General features: G+C 39.1%; 2 protein-coding genes across 3 annotated transcripts in view; both read right to left on the bottom strand.

Moving 5' to 3' along the window:
• Positions 1-8,464: 8,464 nt before the first annotated feature.
• LOC135790831 (uncharacterized) lies at positions 8,465-9,546 on the bottom strand. The gene is made up of 2 exons (XM_065301112.1): positions 8,752-9,546; positions 8,465-8,572 (listed from the first exon to the last, which is right to left on the bottom strand). The coding sequence occupies exons 1-2, from the start codon at positions 9,544-9,546 to the stop codon at positions 8,465-8,467; spliced, it is 903 nt and encodes a 300-aa protein (XP_065157184.1).
• A 4,225-nt stretch (positions 9,547-13,771) lies between these two features.
• LOC135790520 (ras-related and estrogen-regulated growth inhibitor-like) overlaps positions 13,772-23,664 on the bottom strand; it is a 68,783-nt gene continuing 58,890 nt past the window's right edge. The window contains exons 4-5 of one of the 2 annotated variants that reach the window (XM_065300754.1): positions 20,004-20,185; positions 13,772-15,152 (exon numbers count right to left, since the gene is read on the bottom strand). In XM_065300754.1, the coding sequence (XP_065156826.1) occupies positions 14,894-15,152; positions 20,004-20,185 (441 nt within the window). In that variant the 3' untranslated portion in view covers positions 13,772-14,893. The remainder of the gene's footprint in view (positions 15,153-20,003; positions 20,186-23,664) is intronic. The other variant, XM_065300755.1, reaches the window with a different exon arrangement.

Below are 23,664 nucleotides of genomic sequence, written 5' to 3'. Positions count from 1 at the left end.
ACATTCAAAATCGTGATGTGCAGTTCTGATTGCATGAATATTTTGTAGATATATTTTTTGTTCTTTTTCTCAATAGTGTAATTGTGGGCAATGGAAGTCATGCGACTCGCATTGGACGTTTCTGTCTTTAGTCCGCTCTAAATGGCCTACAAACATTAATGTGACTTATTTTTCAAAAGCTATCTTGCAGAAAAGATACTGCAGGAAAGTAACAAAACTTACTACGTGGGCAAACACACACACAGTTCTGTATACCTAATAATTTAAAAACGCAAAAAGTGTGGATAAACTGTAAAGTTCTGGCCAGATTATAATATTTCAATTCGTTTCAATTTTTTTTTGTTCAAATGATAGAAGGGGCCGGTTAAGAGTACGACACGTACTTAATACTACCCTGCAGACTTGCGCGTAACAATAAAGCCGACCCTGCACACGTAAAACACTACCGTAACATCCTGTATATAACCTTGAAAAAAGGTTATGCACTGGTTGCATACTTTGCAAGTTTTGTAAGTGCAAACTTGCAAAGTATTAATTTCTTAGTGGAAAGCATTTTATTCAAGTGGAATTCATTTTTCAAAGTGCAAATATTTATTATTAAGTTAAGTTTTGTATTTTTAAGTGCAAACAATAATTTTAAGTGCATTTAATGTATTGACAAGTTAAAAATCGAAAAAATAAAGTTCGTTTAATTACATGCCATTTTTAAATTCTGATTTTGGATTGTAGAGGATGATTTATTTCTATAATAAATATTCATGTAATATACCTCTTAATATTGACCGTGTGAGCTCTATTTGCAATTTTATTAAAAAATTTTTTAATGCCAATAAGGCCTTAGCCCAAAATTGTATTAATGATTTTATTGTTACCGTTTAAAAACAAGTTCGATCCTATTACTCACGAAGTATAGATACACAGGAGACCAAACGCCATGTTAAACGAATGGTCTCGGTCTCAAGAACAGAACATTCGCCGGTAGAGCGCGCCTATTAGTACTAGTTTAAATTCTTACGTTGCTATGGACATCGCCGAAAAAAAATCCAAAAAACATGAAACAATAAATAAATACTCACGAAGTATAGAAACACAAGAACGTCCTGTTAAACGATATGTTCTCAAACCATGCGCAGCCAGTGACAGAAAAGAGAACTATGATTTATGTAATAAGCAAAGTAAACACTTACTGTACGCTATACCCTCACAATATCGTTATGAACACGATACTTTATTAAAACCATTGCAAATCAATGCAAGTGTTTGTCAAACTTGATGTGGATAGCTATTTCGACCACGGTCTCGTCAGCACTTTCTCGTCAGCACCGTTTGCATAACGATTTTGTGAGGTTATAGCATACAGTAAGTGTTTACTTTACTTCGCTTATTATTACTACTCACCCTCTCGTAAAACTATTGTTTTCCAATATGATTTGTGTTTATAATTGTGTACCATGACTACTATGGAAAAGCCTATATCGTTCGGGCTTCTGTGTACTCGTATCAATAGTTCGTGGCAACAACGATGGGGTAAACTCGTGGGAATATTTTTAGTCGATACAGACATTGCAGCGAGATTTCAGAAATATTTTAAGAGTACAATTTGAAATCATTTGCTTATGTTATTGAATCGCATAATTGATAAGTAGGCGTACAAAGAATTGAATGGCGAGGCAACCATGTGCCTGTAATCGCTCGCAAGGATACGGATTTCAATGAACTACATTATTAAATTGAACACAAGACATTAAATATTCATACTACAAAGTAATGGATTATATATTAAATTATATCTGTTGATTTATCATAAAATAAAAAAAAACATTGAAAACATGGTGTGGAAAATACCCTGTATCTCAAGAACTATTTGACTTTTTTGTAGTTTCTTATTGCCATGTTGAAGCTCGAAAGTCTCTCTAGAGGATGCATATCTCTTCAATCTTCTAGCCCTTCCAGAAGTGTCCTAAAATGCCTCATAAAAATTGGCATTTTAAATAAAAATTTAAAACATGGTGCGGAAAACATCCTGTATCTCAAGAACTATTTGACTTTTTGTAGTTTCTTATCACCATGTTCAAACTTGAAAGTTTTTCTAGCCCTTTCGGAAGTATCCTAAAATGCCGTTTAAAAACTGGCATTTCAGAAAAGAATTGAAAAATGGTGTAAAAAACACTCTGTATCCTGCGAACTAATTGAGTCATTTAGAGTTTTGCACCATTATTTTAAAGTTCGTAAGTCTCTCTATACGATGCATACCATTTCAATCTTTTTGTCCTTTCAGAAGTGCCCTAAAATGCCATTTAAAAATTGGCATTTTTCAAAAAAATTGAAAACATGGTGTGGAAAACACCTTGTATCTCGAGAACTTATTGACACTTTGGTAGTTTCTTATCGTCATCTTAAAACTCGAATGATTATCTACAGGATGCATACTTTCTCAATCTTCTAGCCTTTCCGGAAATATCTGAAATGCCCGTTACAAATTACAATTTTTCAAAGAAATTAAAAACATGGTGTGGGAAAACTCCTTGTATCTCGTGAACTATTTGACTTTTTTAAAGTCTTTTACCGTAATGTTAAAGTTTATGAGTCTTTCTGATCCATATCTTTCCAACCCCCTAACCCTTCCAGAAGTACCCTGCACTTCAAAAATACCTATTCTTGTCCCAAACATTTCAGTTTTTGGTCGAACAACAGAGTCGAACTTTTGTCTTTATATTTTCCTGTCGAAACATTAAATTAAATGGTTGGAATTTTGAATTCCTGATTGATAAAACAGTTTGTTTTTAATTTAATAAAAGTTATTAATTATGAAAAATATGGCGGAGGTGCCTGACATTTTAAAGAGTTGTTTAATTAATTATTGAGAGCTACCTGATTGTGTTGAGGGGCTTATAATAATCAAATTTAATCAACTTTTCTCCTAATAGCAGTAAGGCTTTTTCCTGCAAATCTCATTACGTGAAATGTGCACTCCCGTCTCGATGAGAGAATTAAGAATCAATTATCTCAGGAACTAATAGAGATAAATAAAAACCAAAAACACCCCGATGTTCAGCATTAAATCCTAGATAAGATAACATTTAAAATTTTTGAAATATAACAAGTACCTAAAAAATTTTCCGTCGCGAATTTCTAGGAAAATAATAAAGTTAGTAAAAAAACTTTTTTAATTTGGTTAATGCCGTGATAAGGATCTATAAAATGGCAGATTTAGTTTTTCCATTTTCCAAAGTTGACCAAAGACCACTCAAAAAGATCAAGAGGTTACACTTGATTCTTTTTGGACACAAAAAAATTTTTTTAAGCTAGAAGGAAGTAGAAAACGCTAATTGATTGAGTTTTCCAATGGGATGAAAGATATGAAGTCAGTTTTCCGATCTGTAGAAAATGCATTTAGAAAGTTGCTATGAATTTAATTTACAGTGCAGGTGTCTAGTTATCAAAAAATGTAATGGAGAGATTGTGATATCTGTGTTATCTGGTCCCGGTGTATAGGTAAATGAGGCTGCTGAGGTGAATGCGTTAGCGGCTCTCGTCTCCTTCGTATAAATGGCCTCTCGTCTGCTCGTTCAAAATATATGTACCTTGGGAGCGAAATAAACATTGTCGATTACTGGTTGTATGCTTTGTATATGGAATAGTGGCGGTAACTGTTAATTATCTCATTGATCACAAGTAGTTGGTTTAACACCAGGTGCGGTTCAGCACGATGGGCCGAACGTACCAAGAATATTATCGGCTTATCCCGGGGGCGGTTCAGAACGAGGGTCTGAACGAAAACCTTACCGGACAGTTAAGCCGAAGGAGATAAAGGAGACCAGGGACAGTTCAGCACTAGGGGCTGAACGTACCAAGAATGTTATCGGCTTAACCCGGGGGCGGTTCAGTACGAGGGCCTGAACAAAAACCTTACCGGACAGTTAAGCCAAAGGAGATAAATGAGACCAGCGGCAGTTCAGCACTAGGGGCTGAACGTACCAAGAATGTTATCGGCTTAACCCGGGGGCGGTTCAGTACGAGGGTCTGATCGAAAACCTTACCAGACAGTTAAGCCGAAGGAGATAAATGAGACCAGCGGCAGTTCAGCACTAGGGGCTGAACGTACCAAGAATGTTATCGGCTTAACCCGGGGGCGGTTCAGTACGAGCGTCTGAACGAAAACCTTACCGGACAGTTAAGCCGAAGACCCAAAATAACACTGTGTACCCAGTACGGAGTTTTTGAACCCCGGGGGGCAGCTCAGCACGAGGGGCTGAGCTACCCGAACAGTGGAGGCCTAACCCCGGGGGCGGTTCAGAACGAGGGTCTGAACGAAAACCTGACCGGACGGTTAAGCACTCGCAAAAAGAAAGAGAAATGTACACAGTGTTAATGAGCGTAGCCTTGGTCGATTGAGGTTAGGTATGAGTCGCATGATGGCTGTTAGTATCAAGTGGAGTTCGTAATGTAATGTGTTTACTCATACCTTGTAGCAGTAGTTTTGGGTGAACTGAAATACTGTACCGATGTAGTTCGTCGTACCTTGTAGCAGTAATTTTGGTTGAAATGGAATACTGTACCGATGTAGTGTTCGTGTGATGCTGGCACAAAACGGTATGAGATGAGTTCGTGAAAAATGTTAGTTGGTACCCCAATCATTCATCCTCGCGAGGGGAGTCCGTAGTGTTGGCTGGCACACCAGTAGTGCGTCCTGGCGAGGGGAGTCCGTAGTGTTGGCTGGCACACCAGTAGTTCGTCCTGGCGAGGGGAGTCCGTAGTGTTGGCTGGCACCCCAGTAGTTCGTCCTGGCAAGGGGAGTCCGTCGTGTTGACTGGCACCCTAGTAGTTTGTCGTCGCGAGGGGAGCCCGTGGCTCCACCCCTAACGGTGACTTCGTGAGACATTTAGTGGCCTGATCGTGTCAAAAATTGGCGGAGGGTGATTCTTCAAGGATTTCATGCTTATAGTAATTGTTTGCTTATTTGGATTTGAGAAAGAAATGATTAATAAATTAATGATTATGTTAACATTCTTCCGCCCCCCCCCATTCGTTACCAGGGTAACGAATAATTACATAACATCCTGGTTAATAGGAAGACGACAGATCTTGACTGTGGGTCTGCCCCGGGTGGAGGCTTGAGTGCGAACGGTTACGGTCCGGATGAGTCCATCTTTTCCAGGGTGGATTTGTGTGATACGACCAAGTGGCCATTTCGCTGGCGGATAGCGTTCATCTACCACGAGAACCATGTCGCCCTCTTTGAAGTTGGGTGAACGTTGGTTCCACTTGGAGATGGATAGGTAGCGTTGAAGGCACGCTGCGGACCAATACTTCCAGAAGCCATCGAGCGCTTGGCGAATAAGTTGCCAACGGGACAGACGATCAGGTTTGAGATGTTCCAACGAGGGTTTTGGCAAAACGTTGGGCGCTTTGCCGATAAGAAAGTGTCCGGGAGGGAGAGTTTCAAGGTCTTCATTATCCTCGGTCAGCGGACAGAGTGGCCGAGAGTTCAGCGTCGCTTCAACTTGGGTCAAGAAGGTGGTCATCTCTTCGAAGGTAAGGACACGTTCGCCAATGCTGCGCCGAAGGTGATGTTTGACGGATTTGATCCCGGATTCCCATTTTCCGCCAAAATGGGGCGCAGAAGATGGGTTGAATTTCCACTGGGTGCCACTGGGTTCCACTTCCTGATTCCTTAGTGGCGGCGGTGAATAGTCGTTGGATTTCCTTATCTGCACCTTTGAAATTGGTACCGCAATCACTGTAGAGGGTGGAGCAAATTCCTCGGCGTGCGGTGAATCGCTTATAGGCAGCGATGAAGGCGTCGGCTGAGTAGTCGCTGACTAGCTCGAGATGCACAGCTGATGATGAAAAACAAACAAATAAGGCTAAGAAGCCTTTGTAGGTCTTTGTATTTCTTCCCTTCCATGTTTTGATGTTGAATGAGCACGCTCTTGTCGGAAGCGAGTGCATCGTATACAGCGAAGTATGTGGGACCGAACTGGGGCCCGACCGCCCAGTACCCAATAGATATTGCGAATGTAGGCCAGGGTGAGTTGGGTACCGCCGTGCAGGGTTTAGTGATGTGCGTCCAGGATCACCAAATCAGAGAAGTGGTGTCGAGGTGGAAGGATAATCGGATGTCGTGCATCAGCATTAAGATTGGAGTTCTGGAGACGTCTTCCGACGCGAAGAATTCCAACGGGATCGACCTAAGGTGTTAATCGGGTTAGTGGATGGGTCTTGCCGAGTTGTTCTCCCCTTTTTAGGATCTGAATTTCCTTCCCAAAGACTTGTCCTTGAACGTGCTTTATCCAATAGAGGCGAGCGTCTTCGAGGTCACCGGGCGATATAGGATTGGTCATCAGTGAGGCTGACGGTTGCCTTTTGAATCTTGAAACGGCTCGATCGAATATCACCGTGGATCGGACGAGCCGCGTGAGTGAGAAGAAATTACCTCTGTTGAAGAGGTAATTTAGCAGCGGTTCAGGTATCGCCGTGACTACATTGACTTTGGTGGGTCGCTCTTCCAGCATCTCATGTGAGAAGTCGGTTTGTATGTTGCTCGGCCAGCAGTCGGGGGTCTGCAGGAGGTATGAATGGCCGTTCCGCGACAGCGGGTGGCTGATGAGTTCTGCCGCTGTCAGGCCACGCGTAGCACAATCCGCTGGATTTAGTTTTCCCGGAACGAAATGCCATTGAACTGCAGGTGAAGCTCCTCGAAGGAAATTCACTCGATTATGAACGAACTCCTTCCAACGTGAGAGATGATTATTGACCCAGGTGTGTGTAATGGCGGAATCCGTCCAGCAGTAGGTTGGGTGAGCGCTCCAGTTCATCGAGGTAATGACATGCTTCAGTTGACGCGAGAGAAGCACGGCAGCACAGTGCTCCAGACGTGGGATGGTGAGGCGCTTAAGTGGTGCAACCTTAGTCTTCGAGCACATCAATGTGATGGTGGGGGTCCCACGCACTAATGCTCGCACATAGACTACAGCCGCTATAGCCTTTTGAGATGCGTGGATCTCGAACGTTGATATTGCGGAGAGCTGAAGCCAACGCGGAATGGAGAGCTGTTGCAAGTCTTGAAGCTGGTTCAGGTAATTGGTCCATGTTTGAGAGGCATCTTGGGATAGCTCTTCGTTCCTTCCTAATTTGAGCGTCCACAATTCTTGAATGAATATCTTCCCGGTAATGACCACTGGGGTAAGGAACCCCAGTGGGTCAAAGATCTGAGCGTTAGCGGAGAGTACTTTTTGCTTTGTAACGGGTGAATCTACGGCCATCTTGATGGTGAAGTGGAACGTATCAGCTCTTGGTTGCCAAGCCAGGCCAGGTGGAATTTTCGTGCATCGGCTTGGAAAGTGCTTCCAGTCGCTTTTCAGGAGGCACGTCTGACAGCAGATCTGGGTGATTGCTGTTCCACTTTTGAATTGGGAATCCGACTGCCTTGCAGAGGTTGAAGATTTGCGCCATCTGAACCTTTGCTTCATCAACAGTGTCGGCTCCTCCGACAATGTCATCAACGTAGCGACCTCGTGTGAGCATTGGAAGAGCGAGTGGATACTTGCTGCCATCATCACTAAGGAGCTGTTGGAATGCACGTAGGGCCAGGAAGGCTGCACACGCTAATGCGTAGGTGTTGGTGGTTAGCTCGTAGGTGATCAACTGATTGCCGACATGCCAGAGGATGCGCTGAAACTTCCAATCGTCAGAGTGGACCTTGATCTGTCGATAAAACTTCTCAATATCCCCAGAGAAAACGTAACGATTGAGCCGGAAGAAGAGGAGAACGTCAAACAAGTCGATCTGGAGCTTCACTCCGGAGTGAAGAAGGTCATTGAGTGAGGTGCCATTGCTGGTAGCGCTCGAACCGTTGAAGACGACACGGAGCTTCGTGGTAAGGCTGCTTTCCTTCAGGACCCCGTGGTGCGATAAGCTGTAGACAACATCGGGCTCTGGAAGGCTCGATGAGACTGGAACGAGGTGTTGCAAGTTTTCATACTCCCCCAGAAAGTCGGTGTATGACTGCTTGAAGGCGGGGTTTAATCGGAATTTCTTCTGCAGACAGTACAGCATCCGTAGGGCTTTGGGCTTTGAGTCGCCGAGTTGACTCAGAGGTGATTTGAAAGGTAGTCGAACTATGTAGCGGCCGTCTTTGTCCCTTGAGTGTGTGTTGAGGAAATGGCTCTCACATTCCTCTTCGGCTTCGGTATGCTTTGAGTTTGAGGTCTTAGGTCTTACTTCGCCTAGACTCCAAAACCGTTGCAGGCTTGCATCTAAATCGAGGTCGATCTTAAGATGGAGCGTGCGCAACATGGCTACCTCATTGGAACTGCCGGAGGGTCCGGAGACTATCCACCCGAACCTGGTCAGCTGAGCAGTGGGCGATAGAGGACCGTCCTTGACAATGCCTTCTTCAATGATTTGGCGGTAGACGTCGGCGCCGAGAATTAAATCGGGGCTGGTGATGAAGAATTCAGGATCAGCAAGTTCTAACCATTGAAGGTGTGGCCACGTCCTCATGGGTTGACATGTCGTAGGCAGCGCGTTTGTCAACTTTGGGAGAATGTGTGCCCGGGTCTTCATGGGCCTGGAATTATCAAGGTGTGAATAAGCTGTGAATAGTGCGATACCTCGTGACCTGCTTGTTGGCTGGCCGCCTATGCCGATTATGTGTGTAGAATTGGTTCCTCGCGTATGTCTGAGCCGTTGCACAATGCGCTCGGTGATGAGAGAGGCTTCGGATCCCTGGTCTATCAGCGCGCGTACGTGTATACGTTCGCCATTGTCGGATGCAATTATTAGTTTGGCGGTGGCGAGGAAGATGCAGCTGGGTTGAACTGCACTGCCATGATTGGTGTGAACCGCAGATGCATCTTTTGTTGCTGGTCTTGTCGTGGAATGGTGCAGAGATGTGTGATGACGTTTTCCACATCTTCGGCACCTTAGCGATGAGAGGCAGGCGCTGGCACGATGTTTACCAAGGCAATTGTAACAGAGCCTGCGTTGATTAACTATGTCTTTCCGTTGTTCGATTGTCTTGTTAATAAAGACTGGACAATGAGACAGGAAATGTAGCTCATCGCAGAGAGTACATGAAGGTGGTGGTCTATCATGGAACTTGTTTTCAGTCATAGCTTCGGAATGGTGAACTTTGACGCCGGATGAAGATGCTGAAGTAGACGCTGACCTTGCCATGATGAAGCTGGATAATTGAGTCCAGACAGGAGGTGTCTGGCAGGGTCCGAGATGGAGTTCCCAGGCCTTTTGGGTCTCAGGGTCGAACCTTTGGGTGGTAGCGTACACTAATTGGTCGTCTAATCCAGCCATTGAGCGTTTAAGGAGCTCTAAGGAGTTTCTTATTTGATTCACTGTTGAGTAAAGTTGCTCGAGTTTGGATGCTGATTCTTTGTTCATCTTCTTCATCGTTGCAGCTGCGTGCAAAGCACTCTGTAACAGGACCCGTTCATTGTGGTAGAACTTCGTGAGTTGTTCCCAAACGAGATCGAAGTTGTCGTCAGTGAGGGTGGTACTATTCGGGAAATGAGCTGCCGAGCCGATCATGGCTGATTTCAGGTAATGTGCTTTGTAAACTACGTCCACGGCATCGTTTTTTACAACCATCTTCTCGAAGGTGGTTCGGAAAGAGAGCCACTCCAAAATGGAACCATTAAACTTGGGAAAGTCTAGCTAAGGTAATCGTGGTGCATGATGAATCACCCGGTTAGAATCAGAGGACGTACTAGATCGCCCCGTGGAAGTTGCTCGTCCCAAGCTGGTGCGTGGAGAAGTTGTAGTCGAAGCGATGAGCGTGTTGGCTTTCTCCAGAGCGTTCATGTAGATGACCCGAGTGGATTGGAAATGATTCCTTCGGAAGTAGCTACGTTGGCGGAGTCGAGTTTTCTCCTCCTCGTTGACTGCGTTTACGGCTACGCATATTGCCTGACGGTTTAGTTTAAACTCTTCCCAATGTTCCTTGAGGAATTCGAGTCGAGTCTGGACGCGTATAGCGAGGTTTATTTTAAACAGTTTGCCATAAAGAAATAAATGCGCATTAACTGAAAAAACTGTTTAAAATCGGAGATAAAAAGTTTTAAGTCAGCTATATATCCGTGACGGCTGCTTTGCGGACACGAGTGAAATGCCGTTTTGGACGTCAAGTGAAAACCAATACGCTATTTATAAAGGCTGAGGTCAAAACCAACTGATGAAGTATTTGTGGAATTACTATGCCTCGTATATGGGACATATAAGTATATGTTTAGATTGGAAACGAGACTGCCAGGGGCCCCCAGGCAGGCGGGGCTCTAGGCGCGCGCCTAGTGCGCTCTAGGTCATAATCCGCCACTGCGTCGTACCTTGTAGCAGTAATTTTGGTTGAAATGGAATACTGTACCGATGTAGTGTTCGTGTTATGCTGGCACAAAACGGAATGAGATGAGTTCGTGAAAAATGTTAGTTGGTACCCCAATCATTCATCCTCGCGAGGGGAGTCTGTAGTGTTGGCTGGCACCCTAGTAGTTTGTCGTCGCGAGGGGAGCCCGTGGCTCCACCCCTAACGGTGACTTCGTGAGTCATTTAGTGGCCTGATCGTGTCCAAAAATTGGCGGAGGGTGATTCTTCAAGGATTTCATGCTTATAGTAATTGTATGCTAATTTGGATTTGAGAAAGAAATGATTATTAACCCTTCAGACTATACGTCTCCCGTACCATAGTCATTAATATCGTGATGAGAGAAAATCTCACGCCTATTGCGCAAGCGCCAAGCGCGAAATTTCAAACCTACTAAAATAGTTGTAGGTTACACATCAAGTAAAATACAAAATAAAAAATTGGGTTTTGAATAATATAAATTAAATATTAATGTTATTAAAGTAAAAATTATATAATTCTGACGAGGATAAAATAAATATGAAATTTTCTATTTAGATTTTTAGAATATTATCTATTTATATATCTATACCTATATATTCCAAATGGCGGGTGGAATTTCGGAGACAGCCGAAATAAAACGAAGCCATCCGAATAGCGGATTTTTTTGTGCCTAACTTTACTTACGCGATGAGAAAAACTCTCACAGACGATAAATAAATAATTTTTTTCCTTAATATTTTAAGTTAAAAAAAATTATTTTTTCAGTATTTTGTAAAAAATTAAATTTTAGGAAGGTAAAAAAATTTTCAAGGGGTCATTCCATTTGAAATTAGAAAAAAAAAGTTTTAAGAGAGGTGTGAGAGATTCTCTCTACACGATAGTTCTGAAGGGTTAAATTAATGATTATGTTAAGATTTTAACACGATCACCTTATTATTTCGGAAAATTAGTGGTAAATTCGAAACTGATCAAATAAAATCACTTCTCCGAATTACCACAAATGTTTCCAATTGAAGTAGGATCACCAGGATTCCATTAATCCAAGTTTGGTTGCCCTATCTTAATTAGTTTTCATGTTATTGACCATTTTTAATTATTACGTAAGTGTTGATAACGGAAAATTTGAACATGTTTTATAGTGTAAAATGTAAAACTACATTCAAATATGAAAGCCGTTTTTCTCTATCTATAATGGTTTTCAAGATAAGGGCAAAAAACTGGTATTTATTTGAATGGTAATTAATGATAATTGTCAAAACGCTTTACTTTAGAACAAAATTTTATTAAGATAAAGGGTGATTCTACACATGTTTCAATATTCTGTAATAAACAAGTCAAATTTCCAATTTTTATTTTTTGCTTGGGATATGATGGAGAAAACGAATAAACCAGTTTTATGCCCTTATGAAAACTATTATAGAAAGAGAAAAACGGTTTTCACATTTGTATGTAGAATTAAATTTCATATTATATTTCATGTTCAAATTTTCACTTATCATCACTTATGTAATAATTAAGAATGGTTAATAACTTGAAAACTAATTAACACAAGGCAACCAAACCAGGATTAATAGAATCCTGGTGATGTCTTACTTCAATTAGAAACGTTTGGAGAAAATCGGAGATGTGGTTTTATTTGATCAGTTTAGACTTTACCCATTATTTTCCGTAATAATCATGTTATTGGAAAACTGACTTGATATCTTTCAACCCCATGGAAAACTCAATCGATTAGCGATTTCCATTATCTTCTTGCTAAAAAAATTTTTTGGAGTCCAAAAAGAATCAAGTGTAACTTGATCTTTTTGAGAGGTCTTTGGTCAACTTTAGAAATTGGAAAAACTAAATCTGCCATTTTTCAGAAAATTATTTAGACACATGTTATATTTCAAATTTTTTAAATGTTATCTTATCTAGGATTTGATCCTGAACATCGGGGTATTTTTGGTTTTTGTGTATCTCCATTAGTTTCTGAGATAATTGATTCTTAAGTCTCGATGGGAGGGCACATTTCACTTTATGAGATTTACTGGAAAATTCCTTACTGCTAGTAGGTGAAAAGTTGTATAAATTGTATCTCAATAGGAGTTCGCAATATTTAGGTAATTATACAACTCTTTTAAATGTCAGGCGTCTCCGCCAATTTTTTCATAATTAATAACATTTTTTTAAATTAATAAATAAACTGTTTTATCAATCGGGAATTCAAAATTCCAACTTTTTAATTTATGTTTCGACAGGAAAATTTAAAGAAAAATGTTCGACTCGGTTGTTCAAGCAAAAAAATATTAAGAAAAAAGTTCAACCCTGCTATTCGACCAAAAAAAATCGACCTTGTTCTTAGACCAAAAAATTAAAAAAAGTTCGGCCATGTCCTTCGCCCGAAAAAAAATTAACTAAAAAGTTCGACCCTGTTATTCGACCAAAAACTGAAAATGTTGGGACAAAAATATTTTTGAAGTGCTTTTTAGGGCATTTCTGGAAGGGTTAAGGGATTGGAAAAATATGGATCGCGTAGAAAGACTCTCGACTTTAGCATGGCGGTAAAAAAACTTTTAAAAAATCAAATAGTTCTCAAGATACAGAGTGTTTTCCACATCATGTCTTTAATTTTGATGAAAAATGCCAATTTTTAAAAAGCAATTTCAGACTGTCCGGAAGGACAAGAAGATTAAAAAGGTATGCATTGTGTAGAGAGACTTACGAACTTTAAAATGGTGGTGCAAAAAGTCAATTAGTTCGCAAGATACAGGGTGTTCTCTACAGCATTGTTTCAATTTTTTAAACCCCAGTTTTTAAAGGGCATTTTAGGATATTTTAGGAAGGGCTAGAAGATTGAAAAGGTATGCACCCTATAGAAAAACTTTCGAGCTTCAACGTGGCGATAAGAAACTACAAAAAAGTCAAATAGTTCGTGAGGTACAGTGTGTTTTCCACACCCTGTTTCCAATTTTTTTGAAAAATTACAATTTTTATTGGGCATTTTAGAATACTTCCGGAAGGGCTAGAAGATTGAGGAGATGTGCATCCAGTAGAGACACTTTCTAATTTTTACATGGCGATAAGAAACTAGAAAAAAGTCAAATTGTTCTTGAGATACAGGGTGTTTTCCACACCATGTTTTCAATTGCTTTGAAAATGCAAATTTTTTTGGGGCATATTAGGACACTTCCGAAAGAGCTAGAAGATTGAAATCGAAGCGCGCCATCTCGGATTTAACTATTTAACTATAACTATGATTGAATCTCATTGACAACTGGTATTCTATAGAAATGGGCTGTCTTTAGGGTTTCCCGGCAATTATTCGAATTTTTCACGCTGTAAAAACTACCCTTGGACTTAAACGAACATTTAAAAAAAAAAGAATTGTCCAAATTGGTCTAGACGTTGCTGAGTTATGTGGCTACCAACAGATTTTGCGATTCATTTGTATATTATAAAGACATGATAAATATAATACAATTTATGAAATAGATGTACTTCTGCACAAGATTTGCTTAGATTAGCTAATTGGAAAATTTTCAATCAAATCATATGTACATAATTCATAATAAACCGAAAATTTCTATAATTTACAAAGAACTTTTACATGTATACAACTTTACAAGATTGGATAAATTATAGTCCATGTTAAAAATCAGTAGTTTAATTCTATAAATGATACAGCGAAAGTCAACCACAAGTACAATTTGTTTTCCTAACTTTCTTTACAAGTAGACATCCACATCATAGCTCTGGGCCTGCTGATATCTGGCTTTCAGCAATCAATTATTACGTTGGTTTACTAGGACGCTGTTTGATTTTTTCAACTGTTTCGCTACTCTACTGGTGTTAAACTGGTTGTCGTTGGCGAGGAACGACAAAATGTAAGCGTGGGTGGTGTGAGCGTAAAATTAGCCGCCGTTTCCGGCATGCGCGCAATAAATCGCCGCCGTCGAGCAAATCCGCAACTTTTCCTACCAACACTCTAACGTTCTATGTTAGTCGTGTTTTAATGACCAAACAAACATGTCTTGCATGTGTTTCCAAATGGCACGTGTCGCTGTGTACGTTTTATAGCGCTACAATTTGACAATTTGACATTGGACAATCGAAACCAGACCCTCGGAAGTACGAGCACAAGTCTCAATTATCAACGAACAAATTCATCATTGCATTAGATATCATTACATATTCTTAATCGTATCTTACGAATTGAGATCAAAATTTTGTAGCTTTTACATGAAATTATTAGCAACTACTGCAATATTTACACAAGCAAATTGTTTTTGAAAAACAGAATTATCTTATGGCTAAATTTACATTTATATTATAACTTATTTTATACCATATACAATATCACAATTTTCGGTTCCACTTTTTAACAATTCCGAAGTTTTGTACTTTTCATTTTTCGTTATTTTTATATCAATAAAATCCATGTGTATATAAATTTTAGGAACATTTTCGATATTATACCATAGATTAATTGTTGATTAAAATCGAGTCATTCTTTAAAGCCTACATTAGGTTAACCACGAGTTTTGCAAGTTGTGGCTATATACTAAGTGATGGTCGCTTCTTCCGATCGCCTTTCGAATTCTTCCCGAAGATGTTCCCCAGCACCTTAGACACGGAGTTAACGCCGAGTTTTCGTCGAATTGGCAAGGCTTTAAGTAGTTGGACACTTCGCGCTTCCCGCAATAGAGATTGGAACGCCAGCGACACGCCAGCAAAGTTTTCAGCAGCGCTTACTTCGTAGAATTGGCAGCCGTACTGCAGGGAAAGCTCCTGTCCTTCATCAACGCAGATTTGCCTAAAAACACAGAAAGAATTAATATATACTCTTATGAAACAAAATAATACACATAATTATATTAATGAATTACACTTCAGGTGCCGCGTAAAAGGTATCCTGCATTCCTAAGTGTCGGACGCATGTGATCAAACGTTTCTTTGATTGACAGTAATTTCGTGTTAACCTAAATACTTTCAAGCTTCTGGAGGCAACAATTAATAACCTCCTCGCCTGATTTACATCACCAAACTCACCTTGTTATACTAGTCATTAGGCACCCTTCTTAATCGTGTCATAGATAAATCAAAACTCGTTCTCTTTACATTGTTTTATCTCAAACTGAAAACTTTCTTTCTTTGAGTAACAACTACCAAACTATAACTACTTATAACTGTAGCACTACAAACATATCATATAATTAGTAAGATTTTCATAACATTACTGCACTTTTCTTTACACACAGCTGCTTGTTTACAAGAAAGAGCAATAAATGATATTTTTGGTGTGCCGACAGTTTATGTGTTGTTTATAGAATTTTGGAAAATTATTATTTATGAATTATTAAATTTTTATTTCATTGTTTGGCATTTTAACACCCAATGAACCTGTCACTTAGCCATATTAATAAATCACCTGAATGAGCAATAATAGCTTAAGAACAGCTTAAAGCCACAACTTGCGCTTGATAAAGCAACCTCAGCAATAAATTTTCAATAAATCTTCCAATTCGTTGATAAACGACGGGTATCATTATGGTCCATTAAAAACTTTCTAACTCCTTCGGGTCGCACAAGTGTCATCAAATCAATGTTTACATAAAATTTATCCCAAATTGTTCTACAATACCTATAGCGATAAAGACTTTCGAGTTAGCATTTATTTCGTTTATTCTGTTTCAAATGCTTTAAACTATGTTTGGATTTAATCACAGCTACAAGCAACACCAAATATTCAATAACGCTTTACTACCAAATATGGTAATTTTACTGCTTTATACTAATATTTTTGAATTCTATGTACGTTGAATTTTCTACATGCATACCTTTAATTTATTTATAAAAATTTACAAAGGATTCTTTAACCTATTTCCTTTTTGCAAATTTTGTTATCCTAGATTAAATTTCATGCATTCATTCATAAACACAAATTGCCTGCAATGGCTGCGGTTTCAGTGCGGCAGTTTGTTTAATTAAGTCATGAACATGCTATTTGATTTATATCAATTGCCGATGTATCCAATAAATTAGAGGTAGCGCTGTATCTATGCCAAAAAGTATATAATATGAGCAGTCCTTGAAACAACTACTTTCGGTGTTTACATCAACATTATTTATATCTAAAGCATTTTCCACAATACGCAAATCATAAATTATATTTCCTTGGATGATTTTATTATTTCAATTCCTTATCCTATACTATAATACGTTTATTTTGTCAATCGGTAATATAATAAGAGAACTTTAAGAGGTCTCCCTAATGCGGTTGTATATCACAATAAAATTATTTTTCAATTAATGAAAATATTTCAATTGTTTTTGTGCATTGAGTTTATTGATACTTTCTATATTAATTTTTTGCCAATGAATTAAAAGAAAATATCCTGTCCGTTTCCTCGTCGTGGTGAATTTCCCAGGCAAAGCGCAAATTTACGACACTTTCATTTATTTTAGTCGCCTAATAACGTATGCGCGAATGAAGTAATTGTCGCAAGCACGCGTACGCGCTGCATTGAAATCGTTTCGTTGTTTCGGCGCCTTTGAGACGACATTAGTGCCGCTCGTGGCAAGCGATAGCGAACGGTAAAGATTAATTCGCTATTAATTTGCTGCTTTATTGAGTAGCGAGCGGTGTTGTTGCGACGCTAAGAGGCGAACGCTGTTTCGCGCGAGAAACCGTTGTGTCCGGAGAAGAAAATTTGCTTTTATTAGACGCTCAAAACGATAGACACGACAAGACGATACTGTCACATCGGTGCCGACAAACACATTACTAGCGTGCTTTAAATTCACTCTAGAGATTATGCCATAAACCACCATGAAACACAGCATTAACAATTTAAACAAAAAATATTTAGCGTTCTTTGATTCTTTAGAGTAATTAATTTAAGTTTTAGCTCGAATCAGAAATTATTACACGTGGAAAATTTATTTAGGTAAGTTAGGGCTTGTTTTCTTTAGTTAGTATAATTTTCATATCTACCGAGTATACATCTATAAAAAGTTGAAAGGTCAATTAGATGAAAAAAGTAATAAATTAAGTAAGCAGTCATGCTTTCAATTTTTTGCTGGCTGCTCGCCTGGGATAGCATCCGAAACGTCGAAAATTATTAGCCATTGTTTAGTTTGCTCACGTGCGAGTATTGTGAACGCTCACAGAAATTGTGTGCATCAACCTGTTGGTCTTCTTTCTCTCAGCTCGTCTAGCCAGTCGCAAACCACGTTTGTTTTATACAAAGTCTTCCAATTATTGTCATCATGCATACTTCTAAGTCGATCAGAGCAATGAATACGATGATTTTGCCTTCTTCACTTTGTGTAAAACAATAAAAAAAATTGAAACAGTAATAGCCGGTTACGACGGTTACTTAACTGCGATGCGCCTTTTTTATTTCCTCGTAGTTTGCTGGCTTTCCGAATAAAATCACGACGCGCACTTTCACGGTTCTGGGTCAAGTACAAGCCGCGCATTAGACAAATACCAAACGAGGAATATTAACAATACCATAACAAAATATAACAATAATAAAAACATCATAGAGCACATCAAGGAATGCATCAATAAAACATGTGTAACTATTATTTAAAACATTCCATATTTAAATTTCGATTCAAAAGATGAAAGTAGAAATTTTCTCCGGTTAATGCTGGGTCAAGTTTTAATTAAAAACTTAGACCTGCAGCGTCCAAAGAAACACGTAATTGAAAATTTATTAAAAATGACAGTGACAACAAAACAAAATGTCCATGCATGACCGTGCAGCATGAGAATATTAATTAGTACTATCTGTGTCACGCGCTGTAAATTTATGTTCCGCAAGTTAAAGTCCAATTCGATATATCTTCGAGTGTTAGTTTTAGTTTTTTGTTGCCGCACAATTCGTTCCGAGATGACCCGACATGGCTGCATGTCTGGCACAAAATGTCCTTAAACGATTTATGCGTCGCGGCGAATGGCAGGTCGTAATTTTTGGGAGTGTGCCATCGATATTATGCGCGTTCACGGTATCATTAGCATAATTGTAATATCCGGGTTACTTATTTATCCATATTTCTCCGACGACGAACGAAAACCGAACCGAACAAGACGAAACAAAATAAGCGGAGACATTTAAAGTTTAGCATACAACGTACCTCGTTCAATTTTATTACAAATGAATCCACTCATTTCACGTTAAAACGTTTACGCGATGAATGAAAACCGTCAATTTGAAATAAAAGACGCTTAAATCATATCGCACGTAATGAGTGTTTTCAGCGCTTTGGGGATCGATGATTGAAGACCCGTCGATAAACGAAATAATGATTCATCGTGTGGGCGTTCCCAAAAATAAAAATTCTTATTGTTTGGCAAAATTCGTTTTCGGTAGAAAGTAGTGCATCGTTATTTACGGATAAATAAAAACGTCGAATTATCGCCGTGTTAAATTGTGGCACAAATTGCGTCCAGGTGAGCATAAAATTGAAGTATAGCAAAAATAAGAAAAAGATTCACTATTGAAATGTAGAATGGACACGAGAAGTGAGAAGCGTAGGCATTAAAATTGCTGAAGCATAGAAATCGATCCTATCTGCAAATTGTTTCACTCGGACTGGCAGAGGAGTGAAGGCTGGATCATTTTGTTTTCCTCAGTGTGCGCCAACAGGAAGATAGAATCTTCAAGCTTTGTTTAATTTTTCACGTGCCCACAATGCAAGCCATCAACATTCCATACAAAATTTGCAAAACGCCATAGATATATTACTATCCAGGACTGTGGAATGCAAGTTTCAAAAATTATTCCCACATATGAAATAGAAAGTTTTCTAAATGTGATTTTATTGTGCCAGTGGAAAAATAGGTCATAGGGCAGGATCATTAACTAAATTGATCTCCTGCATTATACCAGATGAAACAAAACGTAGTGAGATGCACCCAGAACCATGTTGCACACCGCGAGGTGAGCTTTAACGTAGGTACGGCGTAATGTATTATACTTCAAGCCACAATCACCGCATACTGTGAACAAGCTCAAGCTTTTATTCTAGGAGCGCAACAAGTGCGCGCGTACATCCGCTATTTATCGTCCGTTTCCACTATCACCCCGGCTTCCAGCCTTTCAGTCGAAGCGCGGACTATTATTCAACGCTGACTGTTACATTGACCATTGTTAGATGTAAAAGTAAGGTAACGGCCAAAGATTTATTATGGAAATCGTACTTCCAACTCTCCTCCAACAAACTTAACACGAACAAGAGCTGGCGATCTGAAGCGAAGTTCAAGTGATGTTTAAATGAAGTTAAAAGTCTAGTGATGCAGTCAAAGCAACTTTCATTCTCGTATGTATTCTTTTACTTCTCGCCACGGCTGTTGGTTTTGTAATTACCAGAGATGTTAGCCCTATCTTTGTAATTTCTAGCAACATTTTGTAATTAAGAACTAAGCTATGAATCGTGTGTGGAGCTAGCTCAATTATCCGAATGACGACGATTATAAAACAAACAACCTATCATTAACGCCCTGAAACGCACATTACGCTTCATTACAATCTCTGTAATTTGAGGAACCGGCAACTTGAACATTAAGACTATTTTCAGATTAAAATGAAAGAAATTACAATTTAAGTTTAAACTTAAAAAAATATATTAAGCAACGGGTTGCTTTGATGCTTACCTTGAGTGATCTAAATCTCTTTTGTTTCCCAGTAAAAGAGTGGTATAGTATGATGGCAATTTGAGTTTGGCCAACTGGCCCAGAAGCTCCGCGGCTTCGTGAAAGCTGTGCTTGTCGCTCACTGAGTAAACGATCACAAACGCTTCACCCCATCGGATATGTTCGTACAAGCAGCCATTCTTCTGAAACAAACAGATTTCCTGAAGTACATCCAAATAACTAATTATTTTATTGACATTTCTTAACATGGAAATTAAATTTTTTATAATTTTATAATCAATTTTGTTTGGTGACTGTATGATCGAACAAGACACGAACCCAAAAGTATCTGTCGTCGGATAAAAGGATTAAATCATCAAATTGATTGCGCGAGGTTTATTAATTCGGTCACTAATAGCATGTAATTTTGGCCGGTGTTAAATTTATCGCAAATTTATTGGGATACGCCTTTTCGCCTCTCACCACTGCCTTGATGCAATGTGCAGGCCCTCGATGGACGATCAGGTCATAAACTGGTTTACTTACGCGTTCACCGGCGTTTTGCATGCGCGATAAATAAAAATCGCGACGTGTAGAAAAAAAATCACGTGCCAAGTATTGATTTTCGATCTTATGCAACGCAAGCCGCCGCTATGCCGCGCCACTCTTCGACTCGGATGCGCACACACTTGATATATTTATGGCGGTTGGTGCGTACATTTTTCGCGCTTATAAATTATCTCGACGCGGCTTTCTTCGGTTTCCGCGTGGATTGCGACTTTAATGCAAACGCACTTATTTACAATCAGCGCATGGGCGCAATACATCTTTCGGTTACAGCTCGAATGTGTCGAGACCAAGTTCAACGTGGGGATCGCAAATATGTTAATCGCAGTGTGGAACTGTTATTCGCCCCAATTGTTCATGTCCTTTTCTGATTTTAATTTTTTTATGTGAATATATACAATATGCGTCTACACAATCCATATAAGATTAGGAACAAAGTCTTCGTGTTGTTTATTCGATTCTTAGACTGCGCTTCATTTAGTCTTTAGATTGTTTATTTGTTTTATAAATCGTAATAACGCGCTGCATCTTTCCATTTCCGTGTGTATGAATTGGCTTAACAAATGTAATCTTCTCAGAAACAAAACAATCAAGATTTGCGTTACAATAGATTGTGTGAAGCGTGACAGTTTCACGTTTATGTTATTTTGATAACAATTAATCAGCTTTTGTAAATTTTAAACTTTAAACGGATTTAAATGAAGCAAAATATAATTTAGATCAGCCTACAGTAAAAGTATTATTCCTTAAACATTTAATGATACATTTGAAGAGTTTGATACTTGACAGTTATAACAATAATCATCCTCCATGAGACGAGATACACTTGACTTGTCGGTTGCCTTATGTCAAAATCGTAACGCGCTTATGATGCTAACAACACACCACACTTAAGTTACTAAACGCGTCGCGCGCGCAGCGAACACTTTAATCAAAACCCTATCATTATCATCGAATTTATCCGAAATGTTAAATGCCGGGCCCGGCCACTAAAAGCCACGAGGAGCACCCAAACGAACCAAGTATTTATGCAGTCGCTTCGAGTGGTTCCTGTCTCAACTGAATCATCCGACGGGCCTTACGTATCTAAACGTTTCGCTTTTTATCAATTAAACAGTCAGAGGTGCATCGCATGCGTGTAATAACAACCAGATTTAACAATTTAATGGCCTGCAAGCCATCACAGGTATTACAAGCGTCATCATACAAAATACCAGAAATTATTATGCTCAACATTGAACTAAATTGATTGAATCAGATTCACTTTTAAATTGTGAAACGATTGAGTATATACAAAGTGCTCAAAATTCCTTGTGTATGGAGTATTAAATTACAGATTACATCACTATTGTTTGTGGTTGATTTGCATCTGCATCGTAAGTTCCAGCCCAATGAAAATGAAAAGTGAAGACCACCCAAAGTTAATGCTCGCACATAATTAATAAATTATCATCGGGTCAATGCAGGAACGAAGTGCATCCTCCGATACCTATGGTTCGCGCGCCAGATCATTAATCATATAAAAAACAACATAAACGATACATGCGTTTACATTATAAACTTTTATCAGAGGTTACCTGGAGGATGCACAATGAGGAGGAAGCACAACAACATCGACGAAATAATCTGATTTGTGTTCTAATAAGATCACAGATATTTACGAGACTGCCTACACGTGTCCCACTAAACTACCTAGACTGACTTAAGTAAGGTCTACTGAACTCCATTCATCTAAGATAATAATAATTTTTAGAATTATGCCTGCAAGCTATGAGATTCGAAACCTTTTTATTTCTATTTACTTTTCCTTAGATAATGATTATATCATTATATAAGAAAAATGAAACAAAAAGAAAACAAAAGACTCTTTTTGGTACAGGTTACACCATAAGTTGAGCAAGTGCACGCACCCTAACATATATACATTCACTTATAAGGTTAAACCTAAAATCTCAGTATCATGTAAATAACGATCATTTAACATTGTAAACATTGTCGGATATTGTCGAACAATAATGCTCGTCGATTACTTGGTCGCAGCTCGGTGCGCGTGGTTTGTAATAGGTGAGTTATTACTTAACTCGGTGGTGGGTCTTTTTGTAATTTTATAATTGGCCCTAAGCCTTTATTGGCAAGCGAGCATCGACGTGTTTTACGTGCGCGGTGCCGCACTGTATCAGGATCGTTTTAATAAAGGCGCACGTAGGAACGTGCTTCTTCTGTCTTTGCGTTGTGTTGTTACTTGTTACCTAATTGGTTAAATGGATAAATCTTATCTTTATCTCTAACTATTATTGTTTGGCAAACGTGTGGCTGTTGATTTTTTTTTTCAAGTAAGAGTGAAATCAACAGCCCACATCTTCTTCAATTCCAGTTTTAGTATTAAACACACATAGAAACAATATTGGGAAATGTAGACTATGTGAAGTGACAAGTAAATAAATTATAATCGAAAAGAGAATTAAATTTTACTGGGATGTTCTTGCAAAAAAGTTAAAAATTAAAAAATTGGTAATTTTGGTTTTGTATATGTGTACAACACATATACACAATTCAAGTACTAATCTTTTTGTAAAATTTGTGTTTTTAAGTATTTCTTCAAGTTTTAGCCGTGTATGTAAATAGTTAATGACTGACTTGCTGACTTGACTTACTGAGAGTGCATTAAGGAAGAAATTAAGTTCTTTCAGCGGCCGTCTGGCCAGCTCCCACGCAACGCAGCACGAAAAATGCGCGCCCATAAATCAACACCTTTTCACTTTCGATACTTAAGCGCAATATTTCTTTATTTAGCTTTTCATTACACGCCGGCTTAATGTCTGCGCGTGTGTGCACGCGCGGGCTGCGCTGTTTCCTGCGAGAGATCTCCGTTCGCCGTCCGTGGCAGTTGTGTTTTTACTCGTCACTCGCGCCTTTACTTTGTTACCATTACCACATTACCATTATTGATTCTTACCGGATGATCGCTTTATAAATGCATTCGAAATGCTCGATAAATCAGCATCGTTTGTGCACACTCTACTGTCAGCTCTGCCTCTTTTCACTAAATGGACTTCAATTATTTATTTATACAAATAGATTTTTTTTTGAGAGTACACGCACACATAATTTCACT

The sequence above is a fragment of the Atheta coriaria genome, unplaced genomic scaffold (assembly GCF_025399875.1).
Source record: "Atheta coriaria isolate IRGN ID8LTWV9N9 unplaced genomic scaffold, Caltech_Dcor_3.1 hic_scaffold_4_pilon, whole genome shotgun sequence".
NCBI classification, from domain to species: Eukaryota; Metazoa; Arthropoda; class Insecta; order Coleoptera; family Staphylinidae; genus Dalotia; species Dalotia coriaria.
This window is presented reverse-complemented; position numbering and strand designations above follow the sequence as displayed.